General features: G+C 40.3%; 1 protein-coding gene across 1 annotated transcript; it reads left to right on the forward strand.

Moving 5' to 3' along the window:
• Positions 1-7,080: 7,080 nt before the first annotated feature.
• Positions 7,081-17,606, forward strand: MS4A7 (membrane-spanning 4-domains, subfamily A, member 7). The gene is made up of 6 exons (XM_006874984.1): positions 7,081-7,224; positions 9,667-9,801; positions 11,463-11,519; positions 14,695-14,901; positions 15,836-15,937; positions 17,532-17,606. The coding sequence occupies exons 1-6, from the start codon at positions 7,081-7,083 to the stop codon at positions 17,604-17,606; spliced, it is 720 nt and encodes a 239-aa protein (XP_006875046.1).
• Positions 17,607-18,630: the final 1,024 nt, after the last annotated feature.

Genomic DNA, 18,630 nt, shown 5'->3' on the forward strand with positions numbered 1-18,630 from the left:
GGTACAGATTTCTCAGAAGTACAATTATGATGTTAGAGGAGACTATTGAAGGTACCATGGGCTACCAAAAGACAAACAGATCTGTGCCAGATAAGGAAACAATGCAGTGAGGAAGTTCACTATGTGTTTACTCTTGGGAATGATGTGGGGCTTTTTAACTGTTAAGGAATAAGTTTAATTATCAATTTGAAGGCTAAAATGCAGCACTCTAAATGGGAAGGTTATATTGTTTAAATTTAGTTTTATTGTTCAAAGTTTGCAGTCATTTCTCATCTTTAATTGTTTAGAGTCAGTTGGATATTGAGACATAAAATCAGCTTTTTTCTAATCTCCTAGATATAGTTTCCTTTTGCACTTAAAATTCATTGCTAACCAAAATCATAGAAAAAGTTTAATCAAGACGATTTTGCTTATAAAATTCCATTCATTACCCTTGAATATATCCCATCTGAATTTAGAGATTATCTGAAGAACAGATTTGATACATTAAATACTAAAGACCAAAGACAAGAGGAGTTGTGGGATGACATCTAGGACATCATACATCAAGAAAGCAAAAAGTCATTAAGAAGACAAGATAGAAGGAAAAGGTAACAATGGATGTCAGAAGAGACACTGGAGCTTGTTCTCCAGCGTAGACATGCCAAAGCAAATGGAAGAAATGAGAAGGTCCAAGAGCTGAACAGAAAATTTCAAAGATCAGCTCGAGAAGATAAAGTCAAATATTATAACAAAATGTGCTAAGATCTGGAATTAGAGGGAAAAAAAAAAAAAAAAAGGAAGAACACGCTTAGCATTTCTCAAGCTGGGTGAATTTTTGAAGAAAAAATTCAAGCCTCAACTTTCGTTGTTGAAAAATTCTTTGGGCAAATTATTGAATGATGCAGAAAGCATCAATAGAAGATGGAAGGAATACACAGAGTCACTGTACCAAAAGAAAATGGTTACTGTTCCACCGTTTTAAGAGGTAACATATGATCAAGAGCCAGTGATACTGAAGGAGGAAGTTCAAGGTACATTGAAGGAATTGGCAAAGAACAAGGCACCAGGAATTGAGGGAATAAAAATTGAAATCTTTCAAGAAAGTGAAGAGGCACAGGAGGCACTCACTCATTTCTGCCAAGAAATTTGGAAGACAACTATCTGTCTGAGTGATTGGAAGAGATCCGTGTTTGTGCCCATTCCAAAGAGAGGTGACCCAATGGAAGGCAGAAATCATTGGACAAATTCTTTGATATCCCTTGTGAGTAAAGTTTTGTTAAAGGTAATACATAAATGGCTGCAAACATGCGTTGACAGAGAACTTCCAGAGGTTCAAGCCAGATTCAGAAGAGGCCGTGGAACAAGGATGTCATTGCTGATGTCCAATGGATCTTGGCTGAAAGCAGAGACTATCAGAAAAATGTTTACCTGTGCTTTATTGACTACACAAAGGCTTTCGATTGTGTGGATCATGATAAGCTATGGATAACAGTGCAAAGTATGAATATTCTGGAACACTTAAGTGTGCTCATGAGGAATCTGTACCCGGACCAAGAGGCAGTTGTTTGAATAGAACATGGGAACACTGAATGTTTTAAAATTAAAAAAGGTGTGTGACAAGGTTGTATTCTTTCACCATAGTTATTCAACGTGGTGTGATTCTGTGGGTTAATGCGCCAGACTGTAAAGCTGTTTGAACTGCAAGGTCGGTGGTTCAAGCTCATCAGCTACTCCTTGGAAACCTTATACAGGGTCACTATGGGTCAGAATCGACTCGAAGGCACTTAACAACAACAACAACAACAACAACAACAACAACATTCAACCTGTATGCTGAGCAAATAATCCGAGAAGCTGGGTTGGTTATATGAAGAAAAACATGGCATCAGGATTGGAGGAAGACTCATTAATAACCTGTGACATGCAGATGATACAACCTTGCTTGCTGAAAGTGAAGAGGACTTAAAACATTTACTGATGAAGATCAAAGACCACAGCCTTTGGTATGGATTATGTCTCAATATAAAGAAAACAAAAATCCTCACCACCGGACCAATAAATAACATTCTTATCAATGGAGAAAGAATTGAAGTTGTCAAGGTCTTCAGTCTTCTTGGATCACTTATCAACACTCATGGAAAAAGCAGTTAAGAAATCAAACGATGTATTGCATTTGGAAAATCTGCTACACAAGACCTTTTTAAAGTGTTGAAGAGCAAAGATGTCAACTCGAGGACTAAGGTGTGCCTGACCCAAGCTATGGTATTTTCAATAATCTCAGATGCATGCGAAAGCTGGACAGTGAATAATAATGGGCTTCCAGGCATGCCAATCCTGTCAGTCACTCACCAATTATATAGACATGTTATGTGGATAATTACTGTATTACATATTAATACAGTAACAAACATATGTAATAATACATATGTTTATTACTGTATTAAAGTTCTTAATAATTTTGAGTATAAAATTGTATTTGCAAGTTGAAACTCACTTGTGTAACTCTTCTATCTAGAAAGATAAAGATGCTAAGATTGTTGTTCTTGTGTGCATGTTTAAGTTCTAGCCAATAAACTCTAACTGTGCAAAATCACCTTGGAAGACTTCAAAAGGTAAAGAGTAATTTTCAGACACTTGCCAAAGTAACCGACATGAATATTTTTAAAGATAGTAAAAATCAGAAACTTTAAAAAAAAAAATCCATCCCTTATAATTCTATATAAAATAGAGATGTATGTATGCATGAAAATGAAAAATAATTTTTTAAAATCATAAACTCTTCACTGGTTAACTTGTGAAAGTAGACAGCTAGGTCTTTCTTCCTAGTCTGGAGGCTTCATTGAAACCTGCCTATCATGGGTGACCCTCCTGGTATTTGAAATACCAGTAGCCTAACATCGAATCTTGTAGCAACAAAAAGCTGTTACAGAATAGATTTAGAGGAAATGTAGAAATATTAAGTGTAGAGACCAGAGAGCAGAAAGCAGATAAAAGACACTATTCTAGAAAAAGGATAGAAGAAGATACTGGATAATGAGTATTAATATGTGTCAGGCTTTATGTTGAAAACTCATGTACGTTATCTGACTTAATCCTCCCAACAACTCTGAAGCCATTTTGTTGTTATATAAAAGACATGATTGACTGGATATTTAACTTACTTTGCCACAAATTCCTTCTCAGACTCAGAAGAGCTATGAGAGAAGACCACATGACCAAGGTCTTCCTTTGCCTATTGGTCAAAGCAAGCTACAGACACAGAGGAAGATTTGCATTGGGGAGAGATTTTTTTACATGACCATGATGTGGGAATTAGGATGATAACAGAATTGTAGCTTGCTGCCACAGTGTAAACCCAAAACAGGGTGGTGAGAGGCTTGGATTCTATTCCTACTTCATCTGCTGACCAGCTATGTGATCATGGGTAGATTTTTAAGATCATATCAGCTTCATTTGGAACATTAAAAGATGGAACTAAAATTCTCTGCAAGTTCTTTATGAGCTGTTATGACCTCCTTTAGTTTCTCTGCTCTGAAAGGAGCTGAGCTAGCATCCCTTCAGGAAACTGAGGTCATTTGGAGCACGGGTGCTGCCAGCTGTTCCAGACTATGTTCTTAGCTTCTTCTGAATCCCTCCCATCCTAAGCAAAGGCTGCTCTCCAAAGAATATTGTTGTTGTTGTTGTTAAGTGCTGTTGAGTCACTTCCGACCCATAGCAACCCTATGTAGTTTCTGAGGAGCGACTGGTGAGCTTGAACTGCCAACCTTGCGTTCAAACCTACAGTGCTTTATCCTACAGTGCCACGTTAGGACTCCCCAAAGAAATGGGAATGTAGAAACAGCATCCCCTCAGTAATCTATGGTGGTAGTTATGTACCGTGAAGTCGGTTCTGACTCATAGTGACCCTGTGCAGGGTTTCCAAGGTTGTAAATCTTTAGGGGAGCAGAACACCTCATCTTTCTCCCATGGAACTGCTGGCAGTTTTGAACTGCTGACCTTTCAGTTCACAGCCCGATTCATAACAACTACGCTACCAGAGATCTATACTGCCCATATTATGAGGCTTTGCCTCCAGTTCAAACCACTGGTCCCTTGCAAGATATGCCTGGACAGTAAACATAAAGAAATTATGAAATCAGAGACAGAATGAAGAGGTCTCCAGAAGAAGTAATAAGTAGGCAGTGAGATCTCATTTGGCAAGAGCCTGAGAAATGGGAAAATTAATAAATTCTTCCAAATTAAAAATTCATATCATTACTATCAAGGTGTGGTGCTGAGGGCTGATGCGCTGGACTGCAAAGTCAGTTTGAACCTCAGGGTCAGCAGTTCAAGCTCACCATCCGCTCCTTGGAAACAGGGTTGCTATGGGTTGGAATTGACTTGACGGCACTTAACAACCACAGTTGTCTCTTGAGTGCCGACTTTATGCAGTTCTTTACATCCTTGCTCTTTAACTCTCCCAACAGATCATTATCGTCCTGTTAAGTGCTGTCGAGTTGGTTTCCACTATGCACAACAGAACAAAACACTGCCCAGTCCTGCGCCAGCCTCACAATTGTTGTGACATTTGACCCCATTGCTGCTGCCCCTGTGCCAATTATCTTTATTGGGGGTCTTTCTGGCCTTCGCTGACACTCTACCAACTATGATGTCTTTCTCTGGGATTGCTTATGTTGCTTCTATTCTGTGGCATTTTTCCAGACCTCAAAATTTCAAAAGAGGAAGCAGAGGCATATTTATATTATCAACTGTCTATGCAAATAACAAAATTCATATCCTGCGTCATCATAAATATTCCACTGAGAAGGGATGGGAAGTCTCATAGACAGAGAGCAGAGCAGTGCGGTTGTACTGGCAGGCACAGTCAGTGGGAGGTTCGGGCTGAGAGCTTCTCAGGGCGTGTTGGGCCACCAGCCATAACACGTAGGACTGGGCAGTAGAACAGGTAGGCACTTTGACTTGGCTGATGACTTTTAGAGAGATTATGGGATTTTGAATAGCCAGCTGAGGAACCTGGATTCTCATTCTGCCTCTGCTGATGACCACCTGCTTAAATTGGTGAGTCACTTTCCCACTTTGGTTTACTCATTTTCCAAATACTAAAATGGGTGAAGCAGTCTTAACTAGCTGCTTTCAAGTCAACCTTCAACTCATGGCAATCCCGTGTGTGCAGGCAGAGTAAAATATGCTCCATGGGCTTTTTAATGTCTCATTTTTTCATGAGACTGCCAGGTGACTCTGGGTGGGCTCAAACTACCAACCTTTTAGTTACCAGTCAAGTGCACTAACTATTTGTACCATCAAGAGATTCTAAAACAACTCTTGAGTTTTCTTAAAGTTTTGAGACAGTGATTTTCCACACTTTTCTGTATTTCCATGGGGTCTTGCTTATAGTCTAGCATATAGCGTGTTTTCAACAAATACTGTGCAATTACATTGAGTCCTGAGGCAGGACCCATAACTCTGTTCTCATCCTGTAATAGAGAAACCACTGTGTGCTGAGCAGTGGGCCTTTAGTCCATGATCTGTCTTCTAAGTGGAAGGTTTAGAACTAGCTATCTTGGAAAGAACCGGCCCTCCAAGGTGAATGTGGAGGGACAAAGGATCAGTCTGTTGAACTTGGAAGAGCTGATGGCAAGACTGGAGATTTCCTGAGAAAAGAGAAAGAACTACAGAATTCCTACTGAAAGTAGAAATATGTCAGAAATTTAAGGAACACACATTAAAACTCAGTAAATCTGTCTATTTCTATATATTACTGTGAAGATATAATCAAACAGGTGAGACATCACAGGATGCCAAGATGCTAAAAATACAGAAACAACATAAATAGCCATGAGTACATGATCAGTTAAATGTGTCTTGAAATACCCCATTTATTGGAATATATCATTCAGCTTTTAAATTTAGGATGTGTACTAAAAATAAATGTTTAATATATTCAATTTATACAAGGGAGCTTCAAAAAAAGTTCATGAAAAAAATTCCATTATCTTTCCATTCTATGTTCCCATGAATGCTTTGAAAACCCCTTATGGATAAATTAATAAAATAATGTAATATAAATTAGGTATCTTGATGGTACAGTAGTTAAAACTGGCTATTAACCAGAGGTTGATGGTTCAAACCTACTAGCTGTTCCACACAAGAAAGATGTAGCAGTTGGCTTCCCTAAAGATTGTTGTTGTTGTTGTTGTTGTCAGGTGCCATCGAGTCAGAATCGATTCATAGTGACCCCATGCACAGCAGAACAAAACAATGTCAGATCCTGGGCCAACCTCACCACCGCTGCCACACTTGAGTCCATCAATGATGCCACCTGGCTAATCCATCTCGTTGTAATCCCTAAAGATTACAGCCTTGGAAACCTTATGGGGCAGTTCTACTCAATCCTATAGCATTGCTATGAATCAGAATCAACTGGATGGCAATAGGTTTGGAGTTTTATTATTTTTTTATTATTATTATTTTGTTTGGTTTTGGTTTGGTTCAATATAAATTATTTAATAAGTCATTTTGTTGTTGTTGTTGTTAGGTGCCATCCAGTAGGTACTGACTCATAGCGACCCCATGCACAAAAGAACGAACCACTGCCCGGTCCTGGGCCAACCTCACAATTGTTGCCACGCTTGAGCCCATTGATGCTGCCACTTTGCCAATCCATCTTCTAGGGGTCTTCCTCTTTTTCTCTGACCCTCCACCTTACCAAACATGATATCCTTCTCCAGTGACTGGTCTCTCGTGACAATATGTCTGAAATATGAGAGACGATGTTTGGTCATCTTGGCCTCCAAGGAGCACTCTGGCTGCATTTCTTCCAACACAGATCTGTTTGTTCTTTTGGCAGCCCATGATACTTTTCAATATTCTCCTCCAACACCATAACTCAAATGCATCAATTCTTCTACAGTCTTCCAAGCATTCCAAGGTTCCTACTGCCCCCCCACATTCTGTTTTGTGCTTATTAGAGAAGTTATCCCAGGGATAGTGGAGAAACGTCTTCTTAAGTTTCTGAAGAGTCCCTAGGAGGCTTATGTCTTTCAGTCAAAACCCTGAGTCTTAATTGAGTTCTCTGTCTCTTCCAGAATCAGCAGCATCATGTTGTCACAACCCAAGACCAAGGAGACCTTTAGTACCTTCATTCCAAAGGACATCATTCTCCAAAGAGAGAAACCTGGATCTAGCTACGCAAAAGAGGACACCCTGAAGAATGGTCTGAAAAAGGAGGCCACTGTTCTTGGGGTAAATACATCTCATTATAGGGATAAAACTGAGGGACTAGACTGTGAATGTATTCAGATTACAGAACTACAATGGGTCTGGGAGAAAATTTTGTTTTGTTTTGTTCTTTGACTGACTTCAGGCTGGTTGAAACATAAAATGAGGCTTTATAGAAAGATTGTATCCTCCTCACCATATCAGTTTTACCTGTTGTTGTTAAGTGCTGTCAAGCAGGTTCCAATTCATAGCAACCCTTTATAAGGTTTCCAAGGAGTGGCTGGTGAGTTTGAACTGTTGACCTTGAGGTTCAAACTGACCTTGCAGTCCAATGCTGATCCTACAGCACCACACCAGTGCATTTTTACCTAAATGCTACTTAACTAAGTCTCTCCTAACTTGTCATTAGTAGAGTAGAGAATTTGCAACTAACCATATAATTGTAGTAAATATGATTACAGTGAAGCTTACTTTGACCTAAGTTTTTTTGAAACCTTTTGAGATGAAACAATCTGGACTCAATTGTACTTTTACCCTCGGCTTGCATGAGTTACTACAAAAATTCTAAGTGCCTCATCACCAAGACTTTTATTCCCACATGCTTCTGTACATTCTGGGTTTTGTTTTGCTTTTCTCATTGTTTTTTAAAAAGTTTTATTGTAAATTGAGTGATAGTTTACATGGGAGAACATCAGTTTTGCACTCATCCTAATGTATTTTGTTTCATTTCAGTGATTACAATTCCCTCCATGCATCATCATTCAGTAGTCTTTGCTTTTAGTCCCTCTGTTTTTTGTTTGTTTGTTTGTTTGTTTGTTTTGATGTACACAGAAACACTCAAGAATATATAATCATTTAAACAACCCAAGGGCACATTCTGCAAGCCTACCTCCTGCCCACCAGCACATAGTCTTTTTCTCTTTCTATGTGTCTAGAGTCCTCAGCTGCTCCCTCTCGCCATGTCCTCATCTCTGCCTCCATCTCTGGTGTCACTGCTTTTCTGGATAGGGTCCCACATTCCGCTCATGCTCTTCTCCCTTGATGGTCCTAGGATCTTCTGTTCCTAGAATGTAAGATTAACTCCTCCCCACTTTATTGTTTTTTTAATGAGGCCCTACCTGTTCCAACTTTGGAAACCTGCTCAAATGTGTCCTATGGAATTCAGGCTCAGTTAGCAGCAAAACCTCTTTCTTCAAAGTCTTTTCTCAAAAATTCAAAGATTCCTTCCTTTTTATGCAATCATAAAATCTAGCCATCTCCTGAAAGAACTGCTTCCACTGTATGGTATACTCTTTGTTTCTCACAGATACTTTCTATTCCTCATTTCTAAAACCGTCTACTTTAGAATCTCATGTGATCCTTCTATACACCTCACTCCCTCTTCCTTCACTTCTCCAGGTCATTCCACAGTATTCCTTGGAGATCTTGACTCCTAGTTCACCGTCACTCCCTCCAGCAAAGTTTCTGTCATAAACCTTGATTATCTCAATATTCCTGTTAATGATCATTCTAATACCATGTTCTCTGAGTTTCTGCCTCATTCCCAGGATCCTGTCAGTAACAATAACAACAAAATAAAAAAACACCAATGTCTACATATTATTTAATGGAATGGATAAGTGAAGAAAAAATGAAAAAGCCTGGGATTTGGAAACAAGAATTCTGTTTCTAATAGTACCTCTTCCCTGATTCAGTTTCATCAACTATAACTTGGGTTAAAATCCTTTCTTTGCTTGCTTTGTGGTTGACTGTGATACACTCATGACAACATGCATGGAGAATTGCTCTGTAAATGCTAACTGGGGACTTAGCCATTGTTGTTGTTGTTGCTAAGTGCCATCAACTTGATTCCAACTCTTAGAGACCCTGTATTAGGTCTCCAAGGAGCAGAGACCCTGTATGAGGTCTCCAAGGAGCAGAGACCCTGTATGAGGTCTCCAAGGAGCAGAGACCCTGTATGAGGTCTCCAAGGAGCAGAGACCCTGTATGAGGTCTCCAAGGAGCAGCTGGTGGATTTGAACTGATGACCTTGTGGGTCACAGTCCTATACTGATCCCAGAGTGCCATGCCAGAAGTCCCATTAAGTGCTTTTATTTTGAGGTTTTCCTTAGGCCTGAGAAGAGAAGGTTTTACATTCACATTTCTAACTTTTGTCTTATCTTGAGAATAGTGGGAAAATGCACTGGTATTTCCCTGCTTTCTATTGGGATGTAGAGAAATAATTCAAGTGTTCCAGGGGGAACATAGGAAGAAGAATGGGGGTTGGAGTCATTGAAATAGACTTGGGGAGTTCTAGAAGGTACTGTTTAGGTTCCCTGTGAGTAAGAACAAATGCTGTTACTTAATGATTTAACCAACTCACTGTGATGGGGACCTTCAAATTAAAGGGCTTTAGTGATTTTTACCATGACCAGAATACTGTACCAATTCTTAAAATCCCTTTTGCCATCTATTCTTGTCTTCCAGACTATACAAATCCTGTCTTGCCTGATGATCTCAAGCTTGGGGGCAGTTTTGGTTTCTGCTCTCTACTCTTCCCACTTCAACCCAGAAGTTTCTACCATTTTGATATCTGGGTACTCATTTGTAGGATCTCTGTGTGTAAGTAGAGCGGGGTCTCCAAGACGGAGCCAGCTTTATAAATGTTAACTGGTGTTTTGTAATAGACTAACTAAGCTCCCAAAAGGCTGGGACACACAAGAAGGTCAAGGCCTTCGATTTCCTCTGTATTATCATCCCACATTATGACTCTTCCATGTAAGAAGAGGGGCAGCAAGTTAAATCTGTCCTCTTACATGACCAACCAAGAGAGGGGTTGGTAGAGGCAGGAGGCAAGAAGGGAACATAATCTACTGGCCATATCATATCAGCACAACATTTCTTACCTGACTCTGCTTAACATACTTCTGAAAAAGTATCTTGATTTTTGCAAGACTTTTGGGAGCTTTGATTAGAGCACTGGATTTGTTCTATTATGAAATTAATCCATCAAGTAAGTAGAAAGTAAGAAGGTCATTTGTAAGCAATAGAATGAGCATCTCTGGTAGAGGTCATGGTTCACATAGAATTAGATTAACTATGAAAGGATTTGTGGGAAAACTATGGATTCATAGGGACTTTCTTGCTGCTTATTAAGAGGCAATCCTGAACACTTAGAAAATTATTTTAGCTGCTTTTTAGTCAATAGTTTATGAAGATAGGCCTAGTAGATTTTTTTAAAGTAACCTGAGCCATCTCATCTCTCCCATAAAAGGATACTTTTCCATGTAGTATATTACTGAAAGGGTGTGTGTGTGTGGAAAAATGAAACCCATTCTGAACAGATACCAAGGAAACACCTCTGTGAGGTCATATATTAAAAAGAGGCTCTGCTCCTGCCCTAAAACAAGAATTTACCCTTGACTTCTCCCACCAGTGTCTGGGGCCCCACAATCCCTTATGAAAACTAGAATTAACTCCTGCTAACACCATAGGACACTCTTTGGGACTATCTAACCCCCAAGGAACACGCATAACTGGCATTTCAGCTTCTCAGAAACTCCACCAACACAAACTAAAGCTTTTTACCCAGTAGGGAAAAGCACTGACTCTGAGGCTTTATGATGGAAGATTCCTCACATTTGACTTTACCCTTCCCATTTTCCTCATCTTCTAGAATGACTCAGTCACCTGTATCAATGACTGAAAGCCATGTGTTTCTGTGCTTTCACCATTTCAAAACCCTATTGTCAAGCGCTGTTGCTGCGTACTCCCATCTTTCTATCCTTCACATCACTGAACTACCTCGTTCTCTTTTCTGTTAACCCTGTAATTTTGCAACTTCTCTCTTCCCCACACACCTTCTCCCCAGGTTGTCAGTTGCCAGACCAGCCAAGAGAAGGGTTGGTAGGGGCAGGAGGCAAGAAGGGAACATAATCTAAAATTCCTAATATAAATCCTAATATAAATCTGCATCTGCTGGTTCTTCAATGTCAATGTAAACACCTTGAGGGCAGAATTGAGCCTACCTATGGAGGAGTCTTGGTGTGGCACTTTAGGATAAGCACTAGACTGAATGACAGACATAATGTTGATGGTTCAAAATCAGCAACCACTCTCAGAAACCTAAAAGCACTTAACAAGAACAACATCACTAGGGAACCAAAGCATTCCTGTAGTGTCATCTTCCTAAAGGTTTTCCAGTGATATTCATTGGCTGATAGTAACATAGTAGTCACATTTCCACAAGACAATTAAACTGACCTTTTCTCTTTTCTGAACAGTTTGCCATTACTGGATTCCTCTCAATTGTCTCTGGAAAAAAATCAACTAGGCCTTTTGTAAGTATGAAAACCATCAAATCTCAGCTGGTTGAAATTAAAGGAAGCTAAGAGTTCATTTTTCTGCTTAAAAAAGTGTTCATTTTGTAGTTTGGAGAGATGAGGCTCAGAACAGGTGAGGGAGACCAGGATTCTGTGGCTAACCCCTGACAAAAGTAGTTATGGAATTCAGATTTCTTGCCCTCTACACCAGCATTCTTTCTCCCACAAAATGGTATTCCTATGTCACAGTCCAAATTTGGAGGGTATTTGCTTACATTGTTTAGCATTACAAATATACTACAACAATAACTGTGTGGATGAGAATCCACATAATACCTATTCCTAGGAGGCAGAGATCAACTGCATCCCTGTTTTCTCACTTCTCGGTCATTTTGGACACCAGCCACTCACACAGAACTTTCTCCCTCTCTGCCTCCAGCCATCCAGGACTAGGTCAGACTTTACAAGCTACTCCTTGCATACCTCATGAGATATATATATAGTCTCCATCTTCCTTTTCCACCCTGGGGTTTAGGGGGAAGCAGTTGTCCCTTTTTTAGTGTGTGCTGCCATCTGGCGGAGATCTGTATAACTATGAATCTTAAGAACTGTGGCCTCATCCCACCGACCCCAGCACCAGACATTCCTCAGGTTCCTAATAATTATATCAAGATCCATATTAAATTGTTTCAATTCATTCAAAAATGCCTTCCATTACTGAAAGCACATGGTTTCAAAAAAAGTATTCAAAAGAGAAATAATCTGTTCTTGAAAAGGTTATTAAGAGGACACCATGCTTGGTATGTTAGCTGACTGGAACAAGTCAGAGACTTCATGGAAGATATTACATTTGTGACTGCCAGTTTATTATACTTGTTATTGTTGTTAAGTACCACTGAGTTAGTTCTGACTCACAGCAACCCTGTATAAGGTTTCCAAAGAGCAGTTGGTGAGTTTTAACCTCTGATCTTTAAGTTAGCAGTCAGTGCTTATCCTACAGTGCCACCCTAGGACCCCATTTCATAGTAAAATGATATAGATCAGGATCATCATAAAGCAGAGATACATGGGTGAAGTCTGGGGAGGTTTCCAATGTGGAGCCACAGTATCTCAGAGAGGGCACTCTGAGCTTTTATTGATTACTGTTCTGGGATTTTATTGTCCAGTCCTGCATAATGGCCTGAATCATGCTTCCTGAGTCTACTTGATATTGGTCTCCCATGTGAGTTCTTTCTGGTCTGAGCATCAACCGCACAAATCCTCAATTATGCCTGGAAGTCCCAGACCAAGGCACTCCAATTACTCCAAGGGTTATTTCTCCAGAGTTAAGATAAAGGGCACCATATTTTAGGCAAAATTAGATCTTTTACCTAACACATGTCATAGACTCTTTGTAACATGTTGCCTTGGCCACAGAATAGAGTGGTAGGGACGGTATGGGAGCTCTTTTTATGCCCAAAGGAAATGCTGTCATCTTCATCTGGACTGGAGAGACTATCTCCATCCAAAAGGCTATCCTTGGTCACTGGAGTGACCAAGAAAATTTAAGATAAATGCATTATGCAAGGAGAATGAGGGTGTGCAACTGTGTGTGTAGTCATGTCTGCAAACACTTTAGAGCCTTCACATGAAGTGGGCAGTGGGAGGACAAGTCTGTGATGTCAACATTGGCAGCAAACCTGAAGGAACACAGGTGATACTGCTAAGGTCGCTGCCCACACCACTCTTGATTTCCTCAAAATCCTTAGAACGATTACGTTGTTTACTCTAAAGGTTCTGGAATATGACCATTCCTCTTCCTAGGGAATCTAATGTAGGTTTCTCCCTAATAAAGAAGGGATCGCTTCAGACAAAAAAAAAAAAAAAAGGCAGACATAAGCTAAAGCAGCTGGAATATCTACCTTAAAAAAGATGTTGTTGTTGTTAAGTGCCATCGAGTTGGTTCCGACCCACAGCAACCCTGTATAGGGTTTTCAAGGAGCAGCTGGTGAGCTTGAACCACCAACCTTGCAGTTCAAATGGCTTTGCAGTCTGGTGCATTAACCCACAGTGCCACACCAGGACTCTATAAAAACACAGTTCACCACACTGTCTTTTGGATCCTATTCTACTATTTGCAGGAAGGACTCTCCCAGAATACATTAGTTCCTTTGTAATGATACTGATATGCCAGGCTCTGTCTCAGGTTCCCAGGACATGCTGGGAATGATGGTTGCCCTGTCCTCTTCTTCTCTGCCCTGTAGCTACAAGGTTCCAAGAGCGGACTCACAAAGGAAGAGAAGACTGATTAGGACAAGGAAGGGCCTTTGCCCAGAGCTCACATATTGTTAGGTGTCCCACATGATTGTCAGGTCATCCCAAATGTAGTTCCCCTTTCTGTGTATTCAGGGAACTTGGGAAGCCATAATAGGGATCAGAATGTTTATTCTACATGTTTCATAAATGAGAAAACTGAAACTCAGGGTAGAAAGGTACTTGTTTAAGCACACAAGGAGTCAGGAATGTAACTGGTATTAGAGCCCAGGTTTTCTGCTTCCAAGTCTAGAGTTCTGACCCCATCCCATGCTGCCACTTATACTATGAACTCTTCAAACCCTAGTACCCTACTGCTGACTTAGACCGCAGCTTCCAGCACTAAGGTACATACCAGTCTCACGTGCTTTCTATGTGTCTTCATCCATGACCTTGGGAACTTCCTGTGTCCGGATGTGGCTTTTCTTTGAGTCTCCCTTGTGGGTGTGTGGCAGAGGCCTAAGGAAAGGTTACCATGGAGAAGACCAAAGGCCTTCTCCACTCCTGTCTTTGTGGGGGAAGTAGTAACAGTCTATTAACTCCTTGTTTCTAAGGGTAGAGGAGAGAGTTACAGAGTCTATGCACATGTACCTCTGACCCTATCATCGAAGGAAACTGAAGGTATATGCTTGCCTGGGGTTCCCAGTCTCATCTCTCCCAGGAGGAAATTATTCATGCATTCTCTCATTCAACATTTACTAATTATATCAGTTAACAGAGCAGATAGCGTGGGAAGGGAAGGACAGATGAATAAAATGCAATCTGTGCCTCGTTTTGTTGTTGTTGCTGTATAGGGATGGAAACAGGCCCAAGCGAGCACCATTACCATACGATGGACAGGGGGATCATGGCAGGAGGGCTGATTTGGTGATGAAAGCCCAATACAGAATTTCTCTTCTAGGCCCTGAGCAGCCTGACAGCAAATGCAGTGAGCTCTGGAGTCTCTGGAGCAGGTCTCCTCCTCATTACGGACAGCCTGGTAGCCCTGGGGACAGCCTCTCAGGGCTGTGACTTGGAAAAGACATATCTGTCATCATTGCCTTACACAGACTACTACTATTCAATATATGAAGACAAGGACTGTCTCCTGGCCAGTACCAGTCAAACAGTAAGTAACTTCGGATTGAGTATCCTGTCATGTACAATCCCAGCATGTCCTACTTTGCATAATCTTTGCTTTTTCAGCTGTCTCTAGTTCTGTTGATCTGAATAGTGTAGGCAGGGAGAAACCACAAATGTATCTGACTGAAAGAGAGCTCTTAGAGTTTGTTGCATAAAGTAAAAATTTTTTAAGAAATGAAATCAAGAAATCAATGATAAATCTACCACTTCAGTAGTCTTTCTTTAAGTAATAGATACGGGCAGTGATATTCTTTTTTATATTTACTGAGCTTTGAGATAATTTCCTCAGGGTTGGTTTGCTGGGATTGGAAGTTTGTTCCTATCCCTTAAAGATGTTTGTTTTCTGATTGTCAGTAAGGAAAGAGTATGAGTCTGAATTTAGGACTAGGACAAGCCACTTAACATTTAAATTCGAATGCATGGCTATATATGCTACAGTTAGTGAAGACAGAATTTGAACCTTCAGCCCAAATGCATAATTATACTTTGACCCAGTAGGACTACAGATAGTGAGAGGGGTGGGGGAGATGTCTCAACAATGGATTCATCTCCTAGCAGAAATGTCAATGTCTCTCTCTTGCCATCTTTTCCCCAATTTTGATGGTCATCATCTGTTGATATTGAAATCCTGGCTTATTCAGTTGTCTCTATATACAGACTCTTGGATTTCAAACCATAAACTTGTAAGCTTAGTCCTCTGTGACTCCTCCTAATAGGGTTAGAGATATCATCTCTTGTTGCCTTGAATCTCTTTTGTTAAAAGATCTTAAAGAAAATGCAGAAAAGGGTACTGAACTATATTTTCTGACCCCATCCTCCCCATTGCAAGGAACTTCATCCCCCATGATCCCCAGAATCCACTCAGCCAGGCAAAGGAGCTGCTTATATAAGGCAGCAACTCTTCATGTCCTCGTTTACAGGGTGTGCTGGTGGTGATACTTGTCTTCACTGTGCTGGAACTCTTACTAGCTGTATATGCATCTAAGCATTGGTGGGAGCAGATGCACTCCAACAACTCTGGGGTGAGTATGTTGGCACATCAGATGATACCTGTTGTGGCCCAAGGTTTGACCTATGAAGATCCAGGCCCAATAAATGGCATAAAGAGGAGTAAATTATTGGTCTGACCATGTGGAACGTAACTTCTAGGTGGGAAATAAGGTGACTAAAGGGGCTTCTTCATAATGAAACTGGTCAGTTGAGAGTAGCTGGTATCTTCTGGGAAGCTGATCAGTTAGAGAACTACTAAATATGAAGCTAGTTAGTTTTACAAAACTCCTGCTCTGACCTCTTATAAGAAAACCAAGGTTTGCTTGACCAGAAAACTCCTCATTCCCTTACTCTTTTTTCTTTAAAAAAAGTTTTTATTGTGAATTATGTGTTAGTGTACATGGGTGAACTTTATCTTTACATTCATCCTATCATATTTTGTTTCATCAAATGATCACAATCCCTTGCATGCATCATCAAACAATCAAAGGGTACACCCCACACGCCTGCACCCAGGCCACCAGCACACAGTCCCTCTCCTTCCCTGAGTTCAGAGTCCTCAGCTGCTCCTTCTGTCCACATCATCATCTCTGCCTCCATCCCTAGTGTCACTGCCTCTCCGGACAGGGTCTCGCACTTCACTTTTCTCCCTTATTGGTTCCAGGAATCTTCACTCCTAGACTGCAAAATCAGCCACTCCCCTCCTTTTCTTACCAAACATTTACATTTACCTTTCCAACACTAACTGTAAGACTTGATAGCAATCATTCCCTATTGAGCCACAGGAGTCCTTTCCCCCTCACCTTTTATCAACCCCATCCAGACAGGTTGGAAGCAATTCAGTGGAGATTCTATCTTTCCCTGTATCCTCTGGAGCTAGGTTCCCTATTGAAAGCTTGTAAGCCAGTCACTTCTTGCGTTTGTAGTCTCCCCATTTTGGGTAGACAATGTCTAAGTTCCCTATCCCTGTCGACCCTGTGTACCAAGGGGGTGGGATACATTCCCTCACTCTTATCATGAACACAGCTACTGTCTTTCCTAGAGAGACTCCATTGTAAAGTGCCCTGACTGATGTGATTAGATTTTGCAAGGACATAGTGGTTACAAATCGGGCTGTGATCCTTAAGGCCAGCAGTTCGAAACTACCAGCCGCTCCGCGGGAGAAAGATGAGGCATTCTGCTCCCGTAAAGATTTACAGCCTCGAAAACCCTGTACAGGGTCGCTATGGGTCGGAACCGACTCGACGGCACTTAACAACAACAACAACAACAACAACAACAACAACATCTGTTCTGTCTATGGTTTCCTGTATTCTCCTCTTAGCTCTTGATATAATTTTAAAGTACTTCTGTTTCTCCTAAAAGTATCAAACCAAATCATACAGAATTTTTAAAGGATTTGATGAATTACAATTCAGCTATGATTTTATTAGAAAAAAAATGAAAACTACTGGTAGACTGGGAAAATGACATTTGTTTGAACTAAACTTAGTATAATTATATGTGATGGTAAAAGTGGAAGGGTTATTACTATATAAAATAAGAGGGAATGACATTATAAATGTACAACAAAAAAAGCCTCCATAATTAGAATCAAAGAACTATTAACATATTTTATCTTTTCAGTGTGCAGTTTTCCTGCCTCCATCACAAGAACATGTACAATATGTCAAAAAGAGTTCTTCAAGATCATGGATATGAGTAACTCTTCACATAGCGAGAAAAAAGATATTACCAGGGCTCAAATAAAGTGTAATGAGACTTTTATGAAAACGTAACCATGTTAGAGACTTAGAAACTTTAAAAAAAATAAAAGTTGTGTACAAAAAAACAAACTTTTGTTTTGTATTTTCTCACTGTGAAGCATTTTATTTCTCTTGAAAATAATTTTAGCAAAAGCACAGGTCAGTAAAGTTTTATTGGTTGTTATTCTGAAATGGCCATAAGCTTTACAAACTGTTCTGAACTAAGCTGCACAGAAAATGACAAAAAGAGAAAATATACACTCATGGGCTAGTCTGTGTTGCTAGTGTGAATGAACTAAGTCATAGGGGCTATGCAAATTCCATGGTACTTAACAGCAACAGCGATTTCACAGAGCACAATGTCTCCAGACTCATCAATGTTAAATGCTATTTCATAGATGCATTGTTATTCTTCAATGGTGTAAAACATTCCATTTTGTATATGTACCAAAGTATGTTTCCCCAAGTCTTTGATGCATACATGGACATTTAGGCTATCTCCATCATTTTTCTATTGTGAAGATTGATGCAATGAACATTGTTATGCATATATCTCTTCACATCATGGTTCTTATTTCTTGAGGTTATACACCAAGTAGTGGGATTACTGGGTCATACAGTATTTCTATTTCCAACTTTTTGAAAAAGCACCGTACCATTTTCCACAGTAATTGCACCATTTTACAATCCCACCAGCAAGGAGGTGGTGGTGGTGGTTGTGTGCTATAGAGTTGTTTCTGACTCATAATGACCCTGCATAGGGTTTCTGAGGTTGTAAATCTTTACGGGAGCAGAAAGTCCCATCTTTCTCTCAGGGAACAACTGGTAGTTTCAAACTGCTGACCTTGAGGTTGGCATCCCAACTCTTAACCACTATGCTACCCAGAGCTCCTTACCAGCAGGGTAGGAAAGTCCAAATCTCTCCATACCCCCACCAGCATATGTTGTTTTCTTCTTTTGAACTTTGCTATTAATGCTGG

The sequence above is a fragment of the Chrysochloris asiatica genome, unplaced genomic scaffold (genome assembly GCF_000296735.1).
Source record: "Chrysochloris asiatica unplaced genomic scaffold, ChrAsi1.0 scaffold00310, whole genome shotgun sequence".
Taxonomy (NCBI): Eukaryota; Metazoa; Chordata; class Mammalia; order Afrosoricida; family Chrysochloridae; genus Chrysochloris; species Chrysochloris asiatica.

Excerpts from the sequence above, each read along its gene's own strand:
- MS4A7 (XM_006874984.1), top strand. The coding sequence starts at position 7,081 with ATGTTGTCACAACCCAAGACCAAGGAGACCTTTAGTACCTTCATTCCA. Across the intron at positions 14,902-15,835 it reads TGGCCAGTACCAGTCAAACA|GGTGTGCTGGTGGTGATACT; the intron begins GTAAGTAACTTC and ends CCTCGTTTACAG. Across the intron at positions 15,938-17,531 it reads TGCACTCCAACAACTCTGGG|TGTGCAGTTTTCCTGCCTCC; the intron begins GTGAGTATGTTG and ends TTATCTTTTCAG.